The 21677-nt window shown below is 40.1% G+C and overlaps 1 protein-coding gene across 2 annotated transcripts in view; it reads right to left on the reverse strand.

Annotated features, from left to right (window-relative positions):
• AIMP1 (aminoacyl tRNA synthetase complex interacting multifunctional protein 1) overlaps window positions 1-21677 on the reverse strand; it is a 53638-nt gene that overhangs the window by 4371 nt on the left and 27590 nt on the right. For both annotated transcript variants that reach the window (XM_006119308.5, XM_006119309.5), the window contains exons 3-6: window positions 18490-18603; window positions 17004-17162; window positions 11895-12109; window positions 8246-8414 (exon numbers count right to left, since the gene is read on the reverse strand). In XM_006119308.5, the coding sequence (XP_006119370.2) occupies window positions 8246-8414; window positions 11895-12109; window positions 17004-17162; window positions 18490-18603 (657 nt within the window). The remainder of the gene's footprint in view (window positions 1-8245; window positions 8415-11894; window positions 12110-17003; window positions 17163-18489; window positions 18604-21677) is intronic.

Genomic DNA, 21677 nt, shown 5'->3' on the forward strand with positions numbered 1-21677 from the left:
TATTTTCCTTTGCAAAGACCAAATGGATTTCAATTTTGAATTCTGTAACACAATGCAGATCTCCTAAAGTAAAACAAGACTCCATTATTTAGCCACAATGCCTTAGGGTGGTTTTTAACCCTTTTTATGTGATCCATATTAGTAGACTGAAGAGCACAAGGGAAATTATAAACACTTCCACTGCGTTAGGGCCCAGTTTAATAATAAAGAGCCTCCAGGGGAATACACACTATTTCACTGTCAATATTTTAACTTGCTAGGTGTCTCAATTCAGCCCAATTATTACATACAGAATTAAAATGTTATGTTTCAAAATTCACAGCACATATATACTTTATGGGGAGCAAATTATATCCCCAAAAGGTAGCACAATAGCTAGTGTGGTAGGAACTAACATGACTTAATAACAAGCTGCACTTTCCTTAAGAGGAAACTGCTGTTTTCTATGGTAGCATATTTCAGTGATAAGCATTCTCATCTGATCGCCTCTATTCAGTCTTTAACAGCCCAGGAGGAAGCCTGTGTGTATGGAAATCAAGCTCTTGATAAAGACTTCACGGATCTCAGGAAGATGTTTTAATGCAATGAGGTTCTCTTCTCTGGCTGGTTGACCAACCGGTCTACAGGCAGTCCCCGGGTTACATACAAGATAGGGACTATAGGTTTGTTCTTAAGTTGAATTTGTATGTAACTCGGAACTGGCTCCACATTCAGCCGCTGCTGCTGAAACTGACCAGGGGCTGACTACAGGAAGCCCGAGGCAGAGTTGCTCTGCCCCCAGCTTCCTGGAATCAGCCACTGATCAGTTTCAACAGCGTCTGAATCTGGAGCCTGGGACAGAACAGCTGGGGTGCTGCCGGGTAGGTCCCCCCAGGACCAACCCGGCAGCACCCCAGCTGCTCTACCCCAGGCATCCACAACAAAAGCCTGGTCTGCTGGGGGGGGGGGGGGGGCCCCCCCCCCAGCAGACCAGGGAGACCCGGGCAAAGCCGCGGAGGCGGCGGGGTCCCGCGCCTCCAAGGCTTTGCTCCGGGTGTCCCTGGTCCACTGGGTGGGGGGGTCCCCAGCAGACCAGAGAGACCCGGAGCAAAGCCGCAGAGGCGGCGGGGTCCCACGCCTCTGTGGCTTTGCTCCGGAGCAAAGCCTTGGAGGCGGGTACCCTGCCGCCTCTGCGGCTTTACTCCAGGTGTCCCTGGTCTTCTCGGGGTGTCCATGGTCTGCTGGGGACCTCCCCAGCAGACCAGGGACACCCGGAGCAGCTTTTCTCGCCCCGGAGGACGCGGTGGCGGGACCACTGCGTGTCTGGGTGGTCCCGCCGCCCGCGAGTTCCAGGGCGAGAAAAGCCCCGTTCGTAAGTGCGGATCCGACATAAGTCAGATCCGCGTAACTCGGGGACTGCCTGTATTCTTAATATTATCTCATATCACCTGCATACTTCTAAACTGAGATAAAGGCAAACACAATTATCTTGCGTATGCTATAAGGCTCTTACTGGCTTACATAAGGAACATTCATTAAGAGAAGTAGTCCCCAAAGTGCATAAGGAATGGAAAAAACAAGACACTGTCCTCAGATGGATGAGTGGATTGCTGCCATTCCAACACTGCCAGCTAATATTTGTCTTTTAGACACTTCAGATGAATGGGTGTTCAGCTCACCTACCCTTGTTGATTGTTATAAATGAAAATTACTTCAGCCTGGCTCTGACTAACTTCTATAGCGCTTTTTTTTTTTTAGGGCTTCCTCTGCAAGCCAACTTCTCTTTTTTATAGGATGGCCTGTGACAGAGCCAAGATTCAATGCTCCAGTCAGAAATAATCTCTCACAAATGAAGCACTTAATTACATCAATGTCTTAACACTTGCAGAACTAAGTTCTTTAAAAATATCTAAAACATTTTGTTCTGTACTAAATGACATGAAAAGTCATTCCTCTAGATCAAAATGGATACATACCAACTAAAGTTATTTAGCAGAATAGCAGCTAAACAACTGTACGGTTCATAAGGTGAAATCTACTTTGTCTCTCCCTCTCCTCCCCCCCGCAATATTACAAAAAGCAAATGAATTATTCAAGAATAAGCTAAAATCTGACTTTTATTACACTAACACTTTCTGGATCTTATTAAGAGAGTCTTTGGAATCCCAAGTTGAGCCCTCCTGGGATCTGTGGTGAGCTCATATTAGATTAGCACAGGCACCACTTTTAAACATTACCAGAGCTCTATGCTGTGCATTCTTTTGCACCCTACCACTTTGCAACCCCTTTCTCTCATAACACAATTAATTCTTAGGAAGGATCTCTAAAAATAAAATGGAGTAAAATTAATGACACAATGATCTTTCCACCCTCTTCTCATGAATGTGAAACATACAGAAACTGTCAAAGAACCAAATGAAATGTATCAAATTGTACAAGTGCTATAGTTAAAGTATTAAAAGCCTAAAGACAAATATAATAATGCCACATGGTGTGCTTTACAAAGCAGGCTGTATCATTAACAGTTTAGAGATGGGGCAACTGAGGCTTAGAGAGCAGATACAACTTGCACAAGATTACCCAGCTTGTGAGTGGCAGAGCTGGGACCAGAATCTATTGCTTCTGATAGCCAGTTAAGTGTTCTATCTATAGGACGATATTACCACAAAAGAGAAGCCAGTTGGCTGTGCAGCATAATTGCGATAGAGAGATCTTTCCATCCCACCATAGTTCAGCGATGTGTATCACAATTTCTCTTAGGAAGGGGTGGGAAATAATTTTTGATGTGGGGCCACTACAAAATTTTGGTAAGTGGTCAAGAGCTGCACTTTTCTATGGAGGAGCTGCAAGATCCGGGACAGAGGTTGGGTGCAAAAGGGAGTTCAAGGTAGGGCACTGGGGTGCAGGAGAGGATGTGGGGTCTGAGAGGGAGTTTGGGTGAAAAAGGGGGTTCTGACCTATGGCAGAGGTTTGGGGTGCAGAGTCAGGTAAGAGATATGGGTGCAGGAGAGGATTCTAGCCTGGGGAGGAGTGTAGGGGGAAGGTCAGGGGGAAGGGAGAGTTGTGACCTGTGACAGACGGGGGGGACGGGGCAAGGAATTTGAGTAGTGACCTGGGGTAGGGGACTAGTGTGCAGGGTCCAGGACAGGGTTGAGGAATCTCAGGCCCAGAGGCCAGAGGTTGTCTGGATCTGACCCCTGAAGCTTTGAGTTCTCCCCAGCATTAGGGTGCACTTGCTGGTGCTCCAGTCCCCTCCGCTGCCGCACCCGTGGGGTTGGAGCACAAAATAATCCACTAGCCTGGGCCTCCCGTAGGCTCTGGTGAGTGAAGGGAATGTGGGGAGTGTCTCCATTTCGGTTGGGGGCCAAGTCAGTGAAGGTGTCTGAGGTTTGTCTGGTTTTTTTTTTTTTTTTTGCTTCTCACTAGGGATGTAAGCATGCAGTCCATTAATTGACAAACCTAGGCTTATTGGTTAGTTGAGTCGACTACTCAACTATTCGCATTCCCCCTGCTTTGCTGCGGTGTTGTGTCATCCCTCCACCCCCTGCGCCGCTGCCTGTATCAGAGGTAGCACCGCATCGGGGCAGGGGAGGCTATGGCGAAGCAGCCTCTGCCCACAGGAGGCCCAGGTTCACCACGAGCAGAGGCTGCTCCGGCAATAGCCCCTTTCCATGGGGGAGGGGTGCCAGCTCCCCGCTGGGACCCTGTGAGACGAGGGCTGCTGATTGACCCGGGCTTGCTCAGTTCTGGCTCGCACTGGGTTGGGACCTACTCCCACTGCAGCTCTGCAGTTTAAATGTAGTAGCAGCTGGGCTGCCTGCCTGTCCGGCTCTTACTACATTTAAACTGCAGAGCCACAGTAGGGATTAACTTCCCTGATCAACTAGTGTAATCGATAGAATTTCTATCGACTTCACAATTAGTGAATTACCCACCACTTAACATCCCTACTTCTCACTTGTGTGAAGCCCTCAAGTGATTTTTCCTGTGTGTTAGCAGCCCCGTGATCCAAAAAAGGTTCCCTACCCTTTGCCCAGGAGGAGTATGGGTGGAGGAGAGGATTCTGGTTTGGGAGAGGGGGCTCAGGAGTGTGCAGAGACTGGGCAGGGCCCTGAGGTGTCAGAGGCAGGCGCTAGCCAGGAGGCACTTACCTAAGCAGCTCCTGGCCAGCAGTACACTCAGGCAGGCTTACTTGCCAGCAACCCCAGACCACAGGCTGGCTGTACACGTGGCTCTCTGTTTTCCGGGGAGAGGGAGGGAGAAGCTTCATGCAATGCCCTCACCCCTAGCAAAATCTCTCTGCTGAAGTCTCTCTTTCCCTCCTTCCTTCCCCCTTCTCTGCAGCAGAGAGAGTCACAAAGAGCAGCCAGTCGCTTTGATTGGTGCTGCTCCCTGCTGCAGGGGTGGGCATGGGCCGGATCAAAAGGCTTGGCAGGCCAGCTCTGGCTCGCGGACCGTAATCTTGCCCATCCCTCTCTGATTTTAGGGTCTTATAATTCTGTGATCATCACAGCACACAGGCACAAAGAAGGTAAGGAAAGTGTATCTTGATGCAGTTTAACAGAAGTAGACATTAATTTACCTCTGGCAAAAAAGATCTAGGACTGGAGATAGAGCTTAAAGCAGTGGTGTTAGTTTCTTATCATTAGGAGAGAAAAACTGAGCAAAAACTGGAAAGCATCTATACATCAAAGTTTTGATTCAAGGAAGCTGTTTATACAGACTATCCATGGCACAGCAGGTTTAGAATAATCTGAATTTCGCTTGTAGCTGGTTAACCATCAACTGAAACATCAATTCAAACTAGTATTTAACAATAAATCTCAAGTGACATTTGTGGTTGGCTGCATTATTTCTGAGTTAATTTTTTTAAAGCATCTATCATACTGTTACAGACTAGAGAAGCTTTCTCAGCAAATTGTAGAACTTAAAAATAGCTGAGAGAGAGAAATGGAGTGCAGGAGAAGGGAGTGTCTGTATGCATGTGGAATCGTTTGCTATGACCTTTATCAGGCAGGTAATTTCACTGAAGTCTAATGTAAACTTTATGAAGTTCTGAATATGAAAAACATCCCTTTCAAAGTTGCAATTTCTTGTGATTTTGGGTAGAAAACATGTAAGACTACTTTCTCATTTTTGTGAAGGAAAATTTAATTACGGTTGTTAAAAGTGATTGCACAGTACAATGTCCCTTCGAAAAGTATTCTCTAAAAATTAGGGAGTGGAATTTGAGGAAATACTGCAGGTTCCACAGGAAAAAAAAATTGTAAGTTGTAAACGATATTAAATCGGAAATGGCTAATGTTCATGACCACTAAAACAAACAATATAAAAAGTTACCAGTGCCCCAAAAAGAACACCCCATCGCCATATATCCTATCAGTCTGTCATTTTTAAACATGAGTCCACCCTGCTTTACTTGGGACAACTGGCTGTGCTTTGGGGTTGTTTTTTGTAGTTGCTGCTGCCTAGGCTTTCAGTCTTCAAATTAAAAATTAGATCCAGCTGTCCTATTTTAATTTCAATGACTCAGACCGAATGTTAATGGTTTGAACTACTCTCAGTGTTTAAAATTATAATAACTAGCCTTGGAAATTAAACTGAATTTGAAATAACTTTGAGTTCCATTCTCCTAATAACTATTATCATTGAATTGCTTTGTTAGCTTTGATTTTAAGAAAGCAGTGGCTAAGCCAACCTTGTGATTTTGGTACTCAAAAGCCAACGGGGAGATTTAGATCCACATTTACTATTAATTTTAATGGGATCTGAGTTTAAATCTCCTAGTCAGCTTTAGAATATCTTAACATAAATTTATTTCCAAAGTTACTAAGGGGCCATTCCTCCTGCCTGCTACACTCACCAACCTTCCTCTCTTTGGGGGTAGGTGTCTGGCCAGGGGAGAAGGGGCAGGAACAGGCTGGGGTGCGGAGCCTCGGTGGAAAGGGTGAGTGAGAGGGTAGGGTGCAGGGTGTCGGTAGAGGGGATGTAGGGAAGTGCAAAGGAGGAGACTGCATGGCTCATGGCTCCCACCTCCGGGAAGCTCCATATGGTTTCCGCTCCTAAAGGAGGGCAAGGCCTCTTGGATCCAGTCCCACACACTGAGCACTGGGAAAGGAGGTGGGAGCAGGCCACGTGGCTCTCGCCCCTCCCAGAGCACAAGGGATGGGGAGGGGGAATGCACATGGCTCCCCCCGAGCACCGAGGAGGGGAGAGTCTACATGGCTCCTGCCCCTCTCCCCCGGGCACTGGGATGCAGAGTGATGTGATGATGTCACTGTCATCCCACAAGAAAAGATATTTTGAAGTGATTTCATTTTTAAAACAGTGCAAAATCACTTAATTTCTTGGACATATACTGTATAAGACATAAGTCTGATCAACTTGGGTCTTTTTTTATCTGAGTGCCCAATAATTGGCAACATTCACATATTATGTTATTAAGACAGTCTTTAAAATTTAGGTTCGGAACATACATTATGTGCAAATTACAATTTTGAACAGCCTCTACTTACTGACAAAGATTACAATGAATTTTAAAGAATTCTGTGCTGATTTTATCCATGATGTAAGACAACACCAAATTACGGAATATTCTTAAAAATGGTAAAATCCCTCAATTAACTAATTGACGTTGCAAACTTCCACAAATGTACAAGCTACTATCATGTTGCTAAAGACACAGCAACCAATTTTTTAATGATCCCAAACACTCATTCAGAATGAACAAAGACTGAAAATTGCTTACATTGTGTTTGGTTATTCTTATGCAATCTTCTAATGATCAGAACAATGGTTCTCAACCACACCCATATGCATTCTTGGAGATATGCATAGGTCTTCAAAGGATACATTTACTCATCTACATATTTGCCTAGCTTTATAACAGGCTACATAAAAAGCACTAGCAAAATAAGTATAAACTAAAATTTCATACAATGACTCATTTATACTGCTCTACAGACCACGCACTGAACGGTAAGTGCAATATTTATATTCCAAGTGATTTTATAATTATATGGTAAACATGAGAAAGCAAGCAATTTTTTATGCCTGATTTTGTGAGCAGGTAGTTTTTTTAGTGCAGTGACAGGGTATGCAAAACAAATCAGACTCCTGAAATGGATTCAGTAAGTCTGGAAAGGTTGAGAACCACTGGACCAGAGGACTAACGACCAGCCCTTCATTGTTTGACAAATTAGATCTAGTACCGGTTAAACCTGATTGAATTTTTTAGCACAAATGAGGCATTCAAAACTGTATGAAAAAATATAAGATCGAATAATTAGCCTCCAACATCTGGTAATTTGTTTAGAAAATGCTAACAACGTGATCCAAATGTCAGGACAATGCCTCAGTTAATGGCCCATTAGAAACAACTCTGAGGACACAACTACTCTATGGGCCAGATCGATGAGGCATGCATCCTTTCCCCCTAGCTGTGCCTGCTGGAGCTGCAGGGACCACGGAGATGTGCTTCTTAGCTGGCCCCACGCTGCTGGGGTAGTCCTCTCTCCAATGGACAGTCTGCATATTGGATCCCTCACCGCCAGCACCATAAAGCAATGATTTAAATGAGCAGAAATTAACTGCGTTAAGGACCTGATTAACGCCAGGTATTCCCAAACTTATGGCTGTGACCCAGTACTGGGGTTGAAGGACTTGGAGCACTGGGTCAGCAGTCAGAGCTTAGGAAGGGGGAGGTTAAGTCACTTAACCAGACTATGCTTCCATGCCTTCATGTGCAATACAGCAAGGCAGCCTCTTCCCGACTTACAAACCGGTTACGGACCAAGCAGTTGGTCGTAACTCGGTTAGTTTGTAAGACGGACCCCATAGAGTTACAAGCAACCACGCTGTTTGTAAGCGCGGATCACGTTTGTAACTCGGGGTCTGCCATTTACGATAGTTTCAGGCATAACTGCGAATGGTCATAAGTCGACCGTTCGCAGCTGTATTGAAAATTACTAGAGAGAAAGCTATGGATGAAAATACACTATTTGTTAGGTATGACAGCTATTATTTCTCCAATAACGCCCAATTTTTGGCTTTCAGTTAGATATTTCATTCTGTCTTTCTACTATATATAACTACAGTATTAGAATACTCTGATAAAAATATGAATGCTTTACATGAACGTTATAAAAGCCTGTAATTTAAACCAGAAATTTAATTGAATAATCAGCTCCACCTTAGGGACAACTTTGGCACTGATACACAAGTTCCTGGTTACGTGTTGTTTTCCCCAATAATGGTTACAGCTTACCAGAAAAGCCTTCAAAAGTGATTCTCTCCCCTGGAACAGCCCCACGGGGGGGAGCAAGGATCTCCACCTTCTCTGGTGAGCTGGCACACATCACCATTGCTTGAGATACCACTCCCCTCATTTTTGCAGGCTTCAGGTTACAGAGTAATATTACCATTCTTTTCTGCATCTGCACAAAAATGAGTAGACATTTGTTTAAAAAAAAGTAAGGAAACTGAGTTAGGGTTTTAGAAGTTATTGTATTATAGAAAAAAAGAGATTATGAGGGAGAAATCATATGTAATTCCTGTATCCAGTACTGTACATATTACTTGTGTACATATAACTATGCTAACAATACTATACTACAACAAATTACTATTCTTGAAGCTGTTTAAGACTGTTAGTCAATAAAAACCAGGAAATAGACAATTAAGGTGAAACATTCCAGACTGTCCTCCAGCATCTAAACACAACAGGGTGCAACAAGGAAGTCTCTAAGGTCATGGTTAAGACCTGCCAAATTGAACTCAGAGAACACCCGTCAGTGGCCAGTATTCCTGTATCTGTGAGGAGTAAGGAAAGCCAATGGGAACATTTGCTCCTGTCAGTCTCCCACCATGGGGACAGCGGGGAAACTCAAAACAAGGTATGTTGACACCAGCTACATAATTAACGTAATTAATCTTGATTCGACAAACCCCTTGAGTGTAGACCTGGCCTAAGTTTGTGCCTTGATTTGCCAGAATATTGGATAATACATAGTTTAGTCATTTGCCATGCTTTTGTTGTTTTGCGTCACAACTTGGGCCACTGTTAGTACAGTACTGTTAGGAGAAATAATCCTTTAAAAAGCCCTCTAAAAATTAAAAGTTAGTATATGAAAAAGAAAACTATTTTGCCCTAAAAATTAATTTTAAGTTGAATAAAACTGAAGCAGAAATTCTTTAAACAAAACAAAACAAAACCAAAACAAAACAAGTCTTAAAATTTATCCTCCCCCTCCTCCCACATAAAAAATGTTCTCAGACTAGAAATCTTTGCATATTAACACTTTTTTAAAAATGAACATTGCATTATTCCTTTTGAATTTAATGAAATTTACACATGTGCAAAGTTTTAAATATTTAGACAAAATTTAATAAAAAGCAACTTTTCTTAACATTAAGATACAAATCCCTGAAAACAAGGAATAATAGAAAATAGACAATTTAAATATATTCTTGATCTTGCATATCAACCGGATACAGTACATTCTACAGGTGATATTTGTATATTTTAAGCCACTGTTATGAAAGTAAATCCCCAGAAATGTCAGTGGTTCTATTTTGTTTTAAATATTTGAAATAATCTGGTGCTGAATGCTGTATAACAATCAAAACAGACATATAGAATAAAAGGGACATTGCAATTCTTTTGCATTCTTTCCTCATGCTTGGCTTTGACTGACTGCAGAAACAATCCTGGGATAGATGGTATATAGCCTTTGACTTTGAAAGTGATGCAGTTCAGAAATAAATGGAAATACGTTGTAGATTTATAGAAACACATTTAGATTGAAACAAAATGGAAATGGGAAAGGTTTTGAATTATAGTCCTTTTACACCTTCTCAGTGGCTGTGGTGGGTGAGCAGAGAGCTTTAATATTTATATTCTGAAGAGTTCATTAACAGTGTTTCTAGGTACAGTGGTACTGGTTAGAAAAGAATATACACACTTGTAAACTTTAAATATCCAGATGGTTTTCTTCCATTAATGATTCCAGTAAAGTCAAACTCGTATCCTTTTCTGGCTGGCTAAGTTTCTACTTTCCCAAATGTTTCTGATTATATTAATTTCTTATATTGTACCACATGTGATTATGATTCAGAGGAACTTTAAAAGAATGGGTATGAACACATTAACAAAACTAAACATTTTCTGGACACACACAAGAAGATGATTGTTTTATGTGTCTCTTATTCTGGTTAATATCTCAGGGCTACAAGATGCCAAACACACATTTTTTTAAACTATGGCACGTGTGTTGTTTATGTAGCCTACACTTAAACGAAACATGGAATATTACAGGTGTGGCAGAAGAAGAGATCTAATTATTCTAAATATTACTATCTTACTCTACATTTTAGAAATATGTGTGTATGTCTGTCCATTTGTGAGTCCATTTATTCAAGAACTCCTCCTAAATGCTAAGAGCTAGGACCATCCAATTCAGTATGCGGCTTCTTCTTAATCATAAGGTCAGCGTTTGGTTGTGTCAGGATAATGGGATGTGCATGGAATTCAACTGTTTCTCATAAAATGGGAAGGGAAAGGTCTGGCAGGAAGGAATTATACTGCAGAATGACCACGGAGGGAGCAAGGGCCCAAAGATGGGGACTGGGACAGCTATAACCCCACTGGACCAGCAGGTCGGAGGAGTGGACAAAGTGAGGCTGTCTACTATATATTTCAGAGAGTTTGTCTCTTTGTGTGTTTTTTGTTGGTGTGTCTATCTATCTCCCAGCTAGGGACATGCACTCCTACTTCCAGTTGTGCTGACTGGAGCTGCAATGGCCACGGGCAGGTTTCTCTCACCTGGGCCCAAGTTGCTATGGTGAGAGAGGGCTGAGGTTGTTCTCTCTCGCAGGGGCAGCCTGCATACTGAACCCCTCATCCCCAGCTCCTCCCCAAAACAATGATTTATATGAAGAAAAACAAATGTTATTTGAATTAAGGACCCAAGCAATGCCGAGTAAATCTTCTAGTGTCTGGCATATAGTTTAGATGGTACAAGACAAAACCTTAGACCCTAACAATCAGGAAATCTTGTGATTTTGGGAAATTGGTGACTAGTGTCTCTATAATAGACAAATCCAGAAGCTGGGATTCAAACTATACTTCTACAACACCTACATTTTTTTTTAAAGTTCAGATCTGGACACAGACTTTAAAGTTTGGATCCCTGCCTATTAGGAACTGTATGATCATAATTAAGCAACTTCAGATGCCAAGACTAAAACAAGTAGCGGGAGAGGACCTAAAGCCTATATGATCATAAAAAAGTCTGAAAAACCAAAAAGGTCAGCATTTTTCTAAAACTGCTTATAACATAGAAATTATTTCATGAGAGGATTTGAAATTATAAATTTTAATCTCATTAACAAATTTGTATTTAGGACAATTATACATTTTTAAATACTGATGTGATAATTTAAACAAAACAAGGAATAAAAAGGAGAAAATATGGAAAAAAAGAAAAATAATCACAGATTCATAAAAGTTGGAATTGCATGCAATCTCAGAGATCCATCAATCCTGAAATGTTTACTTACAGTATTATGTGCCTATGTGTATTATTCCCCTACATTATCCCCATGAATGAAATATTAAGATTTCCTTTCAAACATTTCCAGTGAGATTCTGATCTCTTTTAAAAATGTCAAACTTTGTAACAGCAAGAGTACTTAACAGCTGTACAAGTAAAGCTTCTCGTCTGGTTTAAAACCTGCTCTTCTATAGTTAAAATATTTTTAGTAAACAAAATAAAGATGAATACCGTTGATGAAGAACATGTATTTCCTATAAACCAGTGGTCACTTTAACAGAATTAAAATGAGCCAGGATTTTTTTGGGCTTAGACAATATACATACACAGCCAAACACTACGTAAAAGTAATTTAATTTGTACCTGTTCTAGAGGCACATGTTTCACTAAGCCACTGACAACAGTTCTTGGGTTTGCTTCTCCAACATCCACTTCCTCGACATATAGAGAATCTGCATCAGGATGATTTTTTGCAGTAATAATACAACCAACACGAAGGTCTAGACGAGATACATCCATAGGTCTAGAGTCATCACTCCCAGCTGCTGGTGGCTGCTGCTTCTTCTCTTTCTTCTCTCCTGTGGTAGTGAATTTAATTAGATTAAGTAATAACTCCTTAACATTTACACATATTTGCCAACTACTTAGTATGGACAGAGGAATCTATAACTCACATTGAGATTATAACAACTTCATTCACATTTAGTATCTAGTTGCAGGATACCTGTGTTCTGAACGAGGAAAATAAAGGAAAGTTGTAACTTCTTGCTTAAACCCATTATTTCAAATCATGTAATTCTTAGATCTACACTTCAGTTCCTGGTAGCTATTTCCCATAAATATTAAACTCAATATTACAGACAAAATGACTGTTAAATTTAAGTTAAACGTCATCTTGACTTTAAATTTTGTATGAATACACAGTATTATTCATAATCTGTGAGTAGTCACTACAAAAGGAGCAAGTTTAGGATTGGTATTTCACCAGCAAAATAGAAACCCCACATAATAAAAACGAAATGATGCAAAATCTCTACGGTATTTTCTTGGCCATAAAAAAAAGTCTGCAAGAATGTTGATATATATCAATAAAATAAATTATTATTTCTCTTCCATCAACATAAAGGTATTTTAATCACTTCTCACCAAATTATTGCTGGACAGCTGATTTTTGGTATTGTACCAATTAAAGAAATTAAAAAATGTCACGTGCTCATCTGCCCAAATGATTGCTATATGCAAAAGGATCAATACATTCGTTCAATGGGAAATTATCAAAAAGGCATCTTAAGTTTTAATTGATTCATATCTGTTACTTATATTTATTTAAGAATTGGCTCATTAGGACTCATATAGATATTCTTCTTTTTTAAATTAGCAGTTCACATTTTCTAAGCTTTCATAACTATGATAAAGGGTTATGTACATAAGAACATGTCTGTTGGTTTGAAGATGAGGCATTCATATTTTGTTTACTAATGACAACTGATGGGAGTAGGATCTCAATTCATACATGTGTATTTCAGAGGCTAGTTCTTCTATCTTAAATAGTTGGATATTTCTAACATTACTACCATGATCTAACATCAAAAGATCACACATTATCTTCAAGGAGGAAAAAAGGGACAATGAAATCTCTCTTTTCACTTGTAATTTAAGTAAATAATGTACAATACATTTTTGTATATAAATATCTCAATACATAAAAGTGTGCCTGTACAAAGCAGCAAGTAGGGAGTTCTAATCATGACTTCCTTCTGCCATCCCAAAAGATAACTGTAAATAAGGCTATATAATGGCTCATTATTAGAGAATACACAGAAATAATTTCCAATGAATTAACACACAAAAGTATGATGACATATGGTCTGGCATAATTGTAGTTAGCTGTCAGTCTAGAGAGGTTCAACCTGTATACAGTATTGAACTTTGTAGCAAGTGCTGGTTTCCCTGTCCCTCAAGTCAGCCGCTGCTGAAACAGATCAGCGGCTGATTCCAGGAAGCCCCGGGCAGAGCTTCTCTGCCCGGGGCTTCCTGGAATCAGCCGCTGATCTGTTTCAGCAGCAGCTGAATCGGGGACCCCTGGGGCAGAGCAGCTGGGGTCCTGCCGGGTTGGTCCTGCAGCGCCGTCCTTTGGCGCTGCGGGACCAACCCGGCAGCACTCCAGCTGCTCTGCCCCAGGCGTCCCCAAGAGCAGCTGGAGTGCTGCTGGGTTGGTGCCGTAGCGCCACCCCTCGGTGCTGCGGGACCAACCCGGCAGCACCCCAGCTGCTCTATTGCAGGCATCCCCGATTCAGCTGCTGCTGAAACTGACCAGCAGCGGCTGAATCAGGGACGCCTGGGGCAGAGCCGGACTATCGTAAGGGGGGGCTATGAGGGGTCTGGGGTGACATCCCCTCCCACCCCACTCCAGACCCCTCATAGCCCCCCCTTCTGATAGTCTGGCATATCTGATAGTCCGGCACCCCATGGGTCCTAAAGGTGCCGGATTATCGGAAGTTTACTGTAGTATGTTTCAAAGATAATCAAATTAAACTTTTCCCCTTCCAAATTACTGTCATACTGTTAAACAGCTGACAAAAAATTAGGGGGAAACATGATACAAAGTTAAATATACATTTACTTTTACTTACCAATTCTTTATTAACCCTTTAACCACTAGATCCCAGCAAAAGATGCTCTAAATTGTGCATCTCTTTATTGCTTTAGAGATGATATCTGGTCTCTGCTTCAAATTTTATAAATCCCACCGAGATTCTAGTTTGCGTCAAAAGTGGCTGAATACTGAGGACAAGGAAAATGATTATACCCACCGACCAAATACGGTTTCAGTCCCTTTACTGTCATAGCAATGCCCAAATTCCAAAGTGACCCTCCCTAATCATGTACTAAACAGGCCTTTGTGGCAATGTAATCATTATTTTATATTTTTCCTCTTACTTATTCTCTTCATTAAATACTTTTAAGGTTTAATGAAGGTTACTACACGTTACTACAGTCAGCTAATAAATATGAAATGGGGCCAACTATACTTGCACATAATATTTCAAGTTCCAAGACACAGTATTCATTTCCAGAAATGTTATTTGCACTGTGTATTCCTGCCTGCCTACCTGATTTCACTGTATTCCTCCTCCCCACCCCCAACCAAGCAAAAACATCACTAGTGTTGATATGGATGGATCTAAAAAGCCTGCTGAAGTTCATTAGCTAAGAGAATATTCCAAAAAGAGAAGCAGAAGAAACAGTGAAACTACCTGGGATTCTAGCCTTTAGTACTATATATTACTTTATGCAGGACTATGTAGCACTTTAAAGACTAACAAGATGGTTTATTAGATGATGAGCTTTCGTGGGCCAGACCCACTTCCTCAGATCAAATAGTGGAAGAAAATAGTCACAACCATATATACCAAAGGATACAATTTAAAAAAATGAACACATATGAAAAGGACAAATCACATTTCAGAACAGAACGAGGATGCCGGGGGGGGGGGGGGGGGGGAGGAAGGTAAGTGTCTGTGGGTTAATGATATTAGAGGTGGGGAGAGTTAGATGTCTGTGAGCTAATGGTATTAGTGATAACTGGGGAAGCTATCTTGGTAATGGGTAAGGTAGTTATCTGTTTTGTGGGCATTAATCCTTTGGCGAAGTGTCTGAGACGTTTAGACAGACCCATAGTCTCCTATAGACAACCACCTAACCTCAAGATGATTCTTACCAACAACCACAGGACATACCACACTAATACCAACCCTGGTACCTTCTCTTGCAACAAACCCCGTTGCTAGCTTTGTCCACATATTTATTCTGCTGATACCATTATTGGACCTAACTCAGGGTACGTCTAGACTACATGCCTCTGTCGCCAGAGGCATGTAGATTAGGCTACCAGACATAGGAAAATGAAGCGGCGATTTAAATAATCGCCATTTCGTTTAAATTTATATGGCTGCCGCGCTGAGCCGACAAACAGCTGATCAGCTGTTTGTCGGCTCAGCACGATAGTCTGGACGTGCGGGTGGCGACATCAAAGGTATTTGTCGACCACCCAGGTATACCTCATCCCAGGAGGCATCCAGAAATATAATTTATGCTATCATGTGCCGAAAGTGTCCGTCTGCTATGTACATTGGACAAACGTCTCAGACACTTCGCCAAAGGATTAATGCCCACAAAACAGATATCAGACAAGATCACAAAGAAAAAACTATTTCTTGCCATTTCAACCAGAAAGGACACTGTCTCAATGACTTAACCACCTGCATTCTGCTACAAAGACCTTTTACATCTGCACTTGAAAGGGAATCCTCTGAACTGTCATTCATGTTAAAATTCGACACTCTCCGGGGGCGATTGAACAAAGACCCCAACTACCTTACCCATTACCAAGATAGCTTCCCCAATTATCACCTTTAATACCATTAGCTCACAGACATCTAACTCTCCTCACCTCTAATATCATTAACTCACAGACACTTACCTTCCTTCCTCCCCTCCCCCCCCTGCATTCCCCTTCTGTTCTGAAATGTGATTTGTCCTTTTCATACGTGTTCATTTTTTTTAATTGTATCCTTTGGTATATATGGTTGTGACTATTTTCTTCTACTATTTGATCTGAAGAAGTGGGTCTGGCCCACGAAAGCTCATCATCTAATAAACCATCTTGTTAGTCTTTAAAGTGCTACATAGTCCTGCATTTTGCTTCAGCTACACCAGACTAACACAGCTACATTTCTATTAATATATTACATTACTACTTCTTCCCAAGTGATTCCTCTAAGCTAGTTCATGGGCTGTTGCTTGCACAGTACCAATGTTAGAAATAAAACTGGAAAATCAACTTTAGATCTGTTGTTATTGTTATTATTTATTTCTATACACTGTGGCAGAGTTCACCCCAAAATTTCAGTATTTTATTTATTATTTTAAAATTTAGAAACAACATATAATTCAGCCATATTGACACAAATCTACCTAATATCCAACTTAAAATTTAAGTTCCTGAAACTTATTTGATTAATTATTGGTTGTAAATATACTAACCTCCATACTCTGGGTGTGTCTAGTTCAAGAACATTCATGGTATAGACCCTAGCAGGCAGAAGCAGCTGGAGGAATGGCAGCACAGCGGCGCTCTCTACTGGAGGCTTTTCCTTGCTACTCCCCATAGCAGCATGAGGCGGTGTCTGGGAGCAGCAGGGAACACGGAGCGCTAAGGAAGTGTCCTGCCCCTATTCCCTTCCCTTCCTCCCTGGCCTAGCAAAATCTTTCATCTGGCAAACCCTTTTCCCCAAGGTTGCTGAATTAAAGAGGTTCAAGTGTACTTTCTATTTTCAGGAGTTTAAGAGTTAATGAATTTTCCTATTGTAGCTTTACTAATTATTCTTTTCTACCCTATGCAATAAAACTGTAAATAGAAAGTCTTCAAATTGTTACAGATGCCTAAGGAATTTTTAAAAATGAAAATACCTTTTTTTTCTGCTTTCTCTTTTTTTTTCTTTTCTTCACTTCCACCTTTAATTTCATCTTTGGGGCCAGAAGAGGATGTGACAGGTATAGCCTGTGGCAAGTCTTCTGAAAATGAAGCTGTAGAAATGGTTCCACTGGATGAAAGTGGGATATGTTTCACTAAAATTAAAACATAATGGAAGATGAAGTGCTACTTAATTTCCTTAAAACTATAATTGAAATCAGAGCTTTTTATCTGAAATATAAAGAAAATCTAAAGAAAAACATAAGAAATTAATGCTTCAGAAAATAAAATAAAAATTATTTCAAATATTCAGTTATGTCAGCCGCTGTTGCTGGTTAAATGAAGAAACATTACACAGATCTCAATTTATACATAGTATACAAGCCTACAACAAGATTTATTCTGATTAAATAACAGTATTATTGCTTTTAAATTTGGAAAGCTAGTATCTTTTCCTCAAAGAAAATGGATAACTTTAAAAATGTTACAAAAATAAAAATAAAGCAAGAGAGGTGATTCTATCAGTACTATGCCTGCCTGTTATTTCTCTCTGCCTATTCCCTTTTTGTTTTGGGTTTAGGTATATTCAAATAGAAAATGAGAATTTATGGACCCTGCAAAAATTTATGCGGATGCTCAACTTTATGTATGTGACTACTTATATTAGCTTTAATGAGGCTACTTGTGCATAAAATTAGCACAAATGTAATCTTATAGAGAACCTAAGCTTAAATCACCAGGTTAAACAGTGTTATGAAGAATATAAAAGTTGCAAAAAGCAAAATATAATGGTGACTATAGCCATCACAGAGTGGGATTTTTTTGTTTTCGTTACAGTGATTGAGATTCCAAAAAACACTTTTTACATACTGAAAAAACAAACAAAGATGACAGATCCAGACTGTGGTAGAGAGACAGAAGAGGAACAGTGGTATAGAAATGTCTGCTGTTAAGCCACAGCACTGAGACTCAGAAAAAAATCTAGGCTCTAATCTAGTTCTGCCACAAAATTCTTGGAAGACCACTGTAAATCATTTAAGGGAGCTTTTACAAGAGTGTTCAGTTCCCTCAACTGTGACTATATCTTCAAAAGGAGCTCAGTTTCAGATCAGGTACTTAAATAAAGTACACAGAGTTTCAAAAGCATTCATCACCCAATATCTTCCAGTGTATTATAAGAGCACTCAAAGTTCAGGTCAGTATAGGTCCCTATTATGCTAGGCACAGTAGAAATATATGATTCCAACTAAGACTAAACTTTTCAAATGCAACTGTTATTTCTGCAGCTTACAAGAGAACTCTCATAACTTTGAGCTACAAAGATGGTTAACCACTGAAAGAAATGGCATTCCAAAAGGTCATCATGGATATAACTACAAGAATATGAGTCAGGAAGGATTAAACAAGTGATCAAAACAGCAAAAATAACAAGATCTATGCCCACACATGTGAAGATCTTGTTTTCCTTCCTTTTTCTCTCACCTCCATTCCGAATTTCTGCCTGAATCAGCTCTTGTTTCAGTCCCTCAATTTCCTTCTTCAGTTTAGCATTTTCTACTCGAAGCTTCTTTTCTTCTCTGAGAGATGCCTGCAAGACTAGAGTTGACACAATTTACATTAGAAATTACAGGCTCCAGTGATTACACTAGGGATGTAAAATCTCATTTATCTGGTTAACTGGTTAAACAAATAGACTTTATTCACAGATTAAATTAGACACTAGCTTTTAATAACAATTTCTATTGTTGAATGATTGATGTGGGGTAGCTTTGGGATTAAACTTGAGTGTTAATGGTATGTGCATCATTCTTTGTGTATTAAAATGTACCTTGTAATTTTGATTAACTAATTGAAACAATGCTGATGGTCATCATAAATGACTTGGAGGGGAAAAGGCTGGCAATAATGGCTGAATCTTTTAATCTTTAGAGATCACTCGTTTCTGACTCCATAGAAAAGCTGGGGATATGAGAAAGATGACAAATGTTTTGATGTAAGATCTAGTGGGGTTAACTCTGCCATACAGAATGTTTGTTAACAATTGTGGTCATTTTATATTTATAAGCAAAACATTCAGATTACATGCCAAAAGGAACTCCTTAGCAAGTTAAAAGGCTTTAGTCCACATGCATTCATTAACAATGTGAGCAATCTTCATTTTAATTGCTAAACTATAGTCAAACTACCAAAAAGACAGCAAAAAAAATACAAAGTTTCAATTTTGATTGTGGTAAATGCAAAAGGCCCCAGTCAGGACTGGGACATTACAAAAATTTATTAAGAAAAAGCATAAGCATGACAAACAAGCAGAGAACGGGGACATGGGTAAAAGTAAGTTAATGCAGTTAAATGATTCAGAACATACATAGTAAATGTATTTTGTTCTGGGGTTATTGAATTTTTTGCCTACAACTCAGCAATCATTATGAACTGTTGTCTGATTGCTGGTAGGTATCACAGCAGACGTGAGGAGTATTCTGAAGATGATAGCTAACAAAACAGTTCAAGGAGAACACTGCATGCTAAAGGGGTGACAGAAGAAAACATGAAAAATGAAAAACAGGACTATGTAGCACTTTAAAGACTAATAAGATGGCTTACTAGGTGATGAGCTTTCATGGGCCAGACCCACTTCCTTAGATCAAAAAGTGGAAGAAAATTGTCACAACCAAAGGATACAATTAAAAAAATGAACACATATGAAAAGGACAAATCAAATTTCAGAACAGAAGGAGAATGCGAGGGGGGTAAATGTCTGTGAGCTAATGATATTAGAGGTGATAACTGGGGAAGCTATCTTTGTAATGGGTAAGATAATGAGAGTCTTTATTCAAACTTAGGCGTAAAGTGTCGAATTTAAGCATGAATGACAGTTCAGAGGATTCTCTTTAAGTGTAGTCTTAAAAGGCCCTTGATGCAGGATGCAGGTAATCAAGTCGTTGAGACAATGTCCTTTCTGGTTGAAATGGCAAGAAACTGTTTTTTCTTTGTGATCCTGTCTAATATCTGTTTTGTGGGCATTAATCCTTTGGCGAAGTGTCAAAGACGTTTGTCCTATGTACATAGCAGACGGACACTTTCGACACATGATAGCATAAATTATATTTCTGGATGCGCAGGAATATGTGTTCTTGATCTTATAACTCACTTGGTTAGGTCCAATAATAGTATCAGCAGAATGAATATGTGGACAAAGCTGGCAATGGGGTTTGTTGCAAGGGAAGGTACCAGGGTTGGTATTAGTGTGGTATGTCCTGTGGTTGTTGGTAAGAATCATCTTGAGGTTAGGTGGTTGTCTATAGGAGACTATGGGTCTGTCTCCCAGAGCCTCTTGGAGTTTAGTATCCTGTTCCAGTATAGGCTGTAGTTTATCGATAATGTGTTGGACAGGTTTAAGTTGGAGCTGTAGGTGATGACAAGTGGTGTTCTATTGTTGGTTTTCTTAGGTCTGTCTTGAAGTAGATGGTTTCTAGGTATTCGTCTGGCTCTTTCAATTTGCTTTTTTATTTCTCCGGGTGGGTAGTTGAGGTTTATAAATGCTTGGAAGAGATCCTGAAATTTCTGGACTCTGTCAGTGGGATTAGAGCAGATGTAGTTGTATCGAAGGGCTTGGCTATAGATAAATGGGCATTCAAGACTTTCTTTACTTACAGAGTGGCGGGGGGAATGGGTGTGATAGTGATGAATGAATATAAGAGAGAAGGCTGATTTCTATGTATGGAGTGATATTTCTTCTCTGATAAGTATTATGACAGTCTACAATGAACACAGAAGGGCAGCACTGAAACTGATATATGGAGGCATGTATTAAGAATTTGCTTTGTAAAGAAGCTAAGACAGAAGAGGAGTCTTTGGCCTCCTGATATGACTAGACACTAAGTTTTAGAACAGCTTTAAGAGATGAACAAGAGTATTTCATTATCAGTAGGACAGAAGTAATTTTTGAGAGCTGTTAAGTATTCAGTAAATTGACCAAAGCCACAAATAAAGAGAATGGTTTGGCTCATAAGCAGAAAATGATTATGTAAGACTAATGAATGAGGTTTCCTAATACAGTGTAGAAAGAAGAGAAATGAAAAAAACCTATAAAAGATAAAAGCTTGACAATTCTTGATAGTGTACCTTCATCCTTTGAAATGAATGTGTGTAAAAATACCTCTGAGAATGAAAAGCCATGTTGTAAGTATGACAGACTCATAAATGAAAATGGAGTTTTTCATGAATGAACACAGAATATGTGGCTAAATATCAGACTACTGAGGATATATACCCAGATCATATAAATCCTGGTTTCTAGAAACAAGCTGAGATATAAATGTACATATATGTAGTGTTTTCTATTTCCTTGTCAGAAAGTGGTCTAACTTTTACATAAAAAAGACAGACAGGCAGAGAGCTTGCTGACAGCTTCAGACACACACACTTATGCAAGTATATTGAGCCATCTCCCTTCTTGGAATAATTCACTTCCAATCTGTTTGTGTCATTGAAGCTATCTCCTTTATTGTTTCCAAATAGAAAAACTATAATTTCATAGTACTTTCTCGTTCCCTTCCTTTCATTCCTTAACTATTAACAACTTGATTTGAGGGAATGAGAATATACAATGGCAGTTAACTGCACCATATGAAATTCACCACATTGTAGCCAGACAGACCAACCCCCCATAT

The sequence above is a fragment of the Pelodiscus sinensis genome, chromosome 4 (assembly GCF_052426305.1).
Source record: "Pelodiscus sinensis isolate ZL-2025 chromosome 4, ASM5242630v1, whole genome shotgun sequence".
Taxonomy (NCBI): domain Eukaryota; kingdom Metazoa; phylum Chordata; order Testudines; family Trionychidae; genus Pelodiscus; species Pelodiscus sinensis.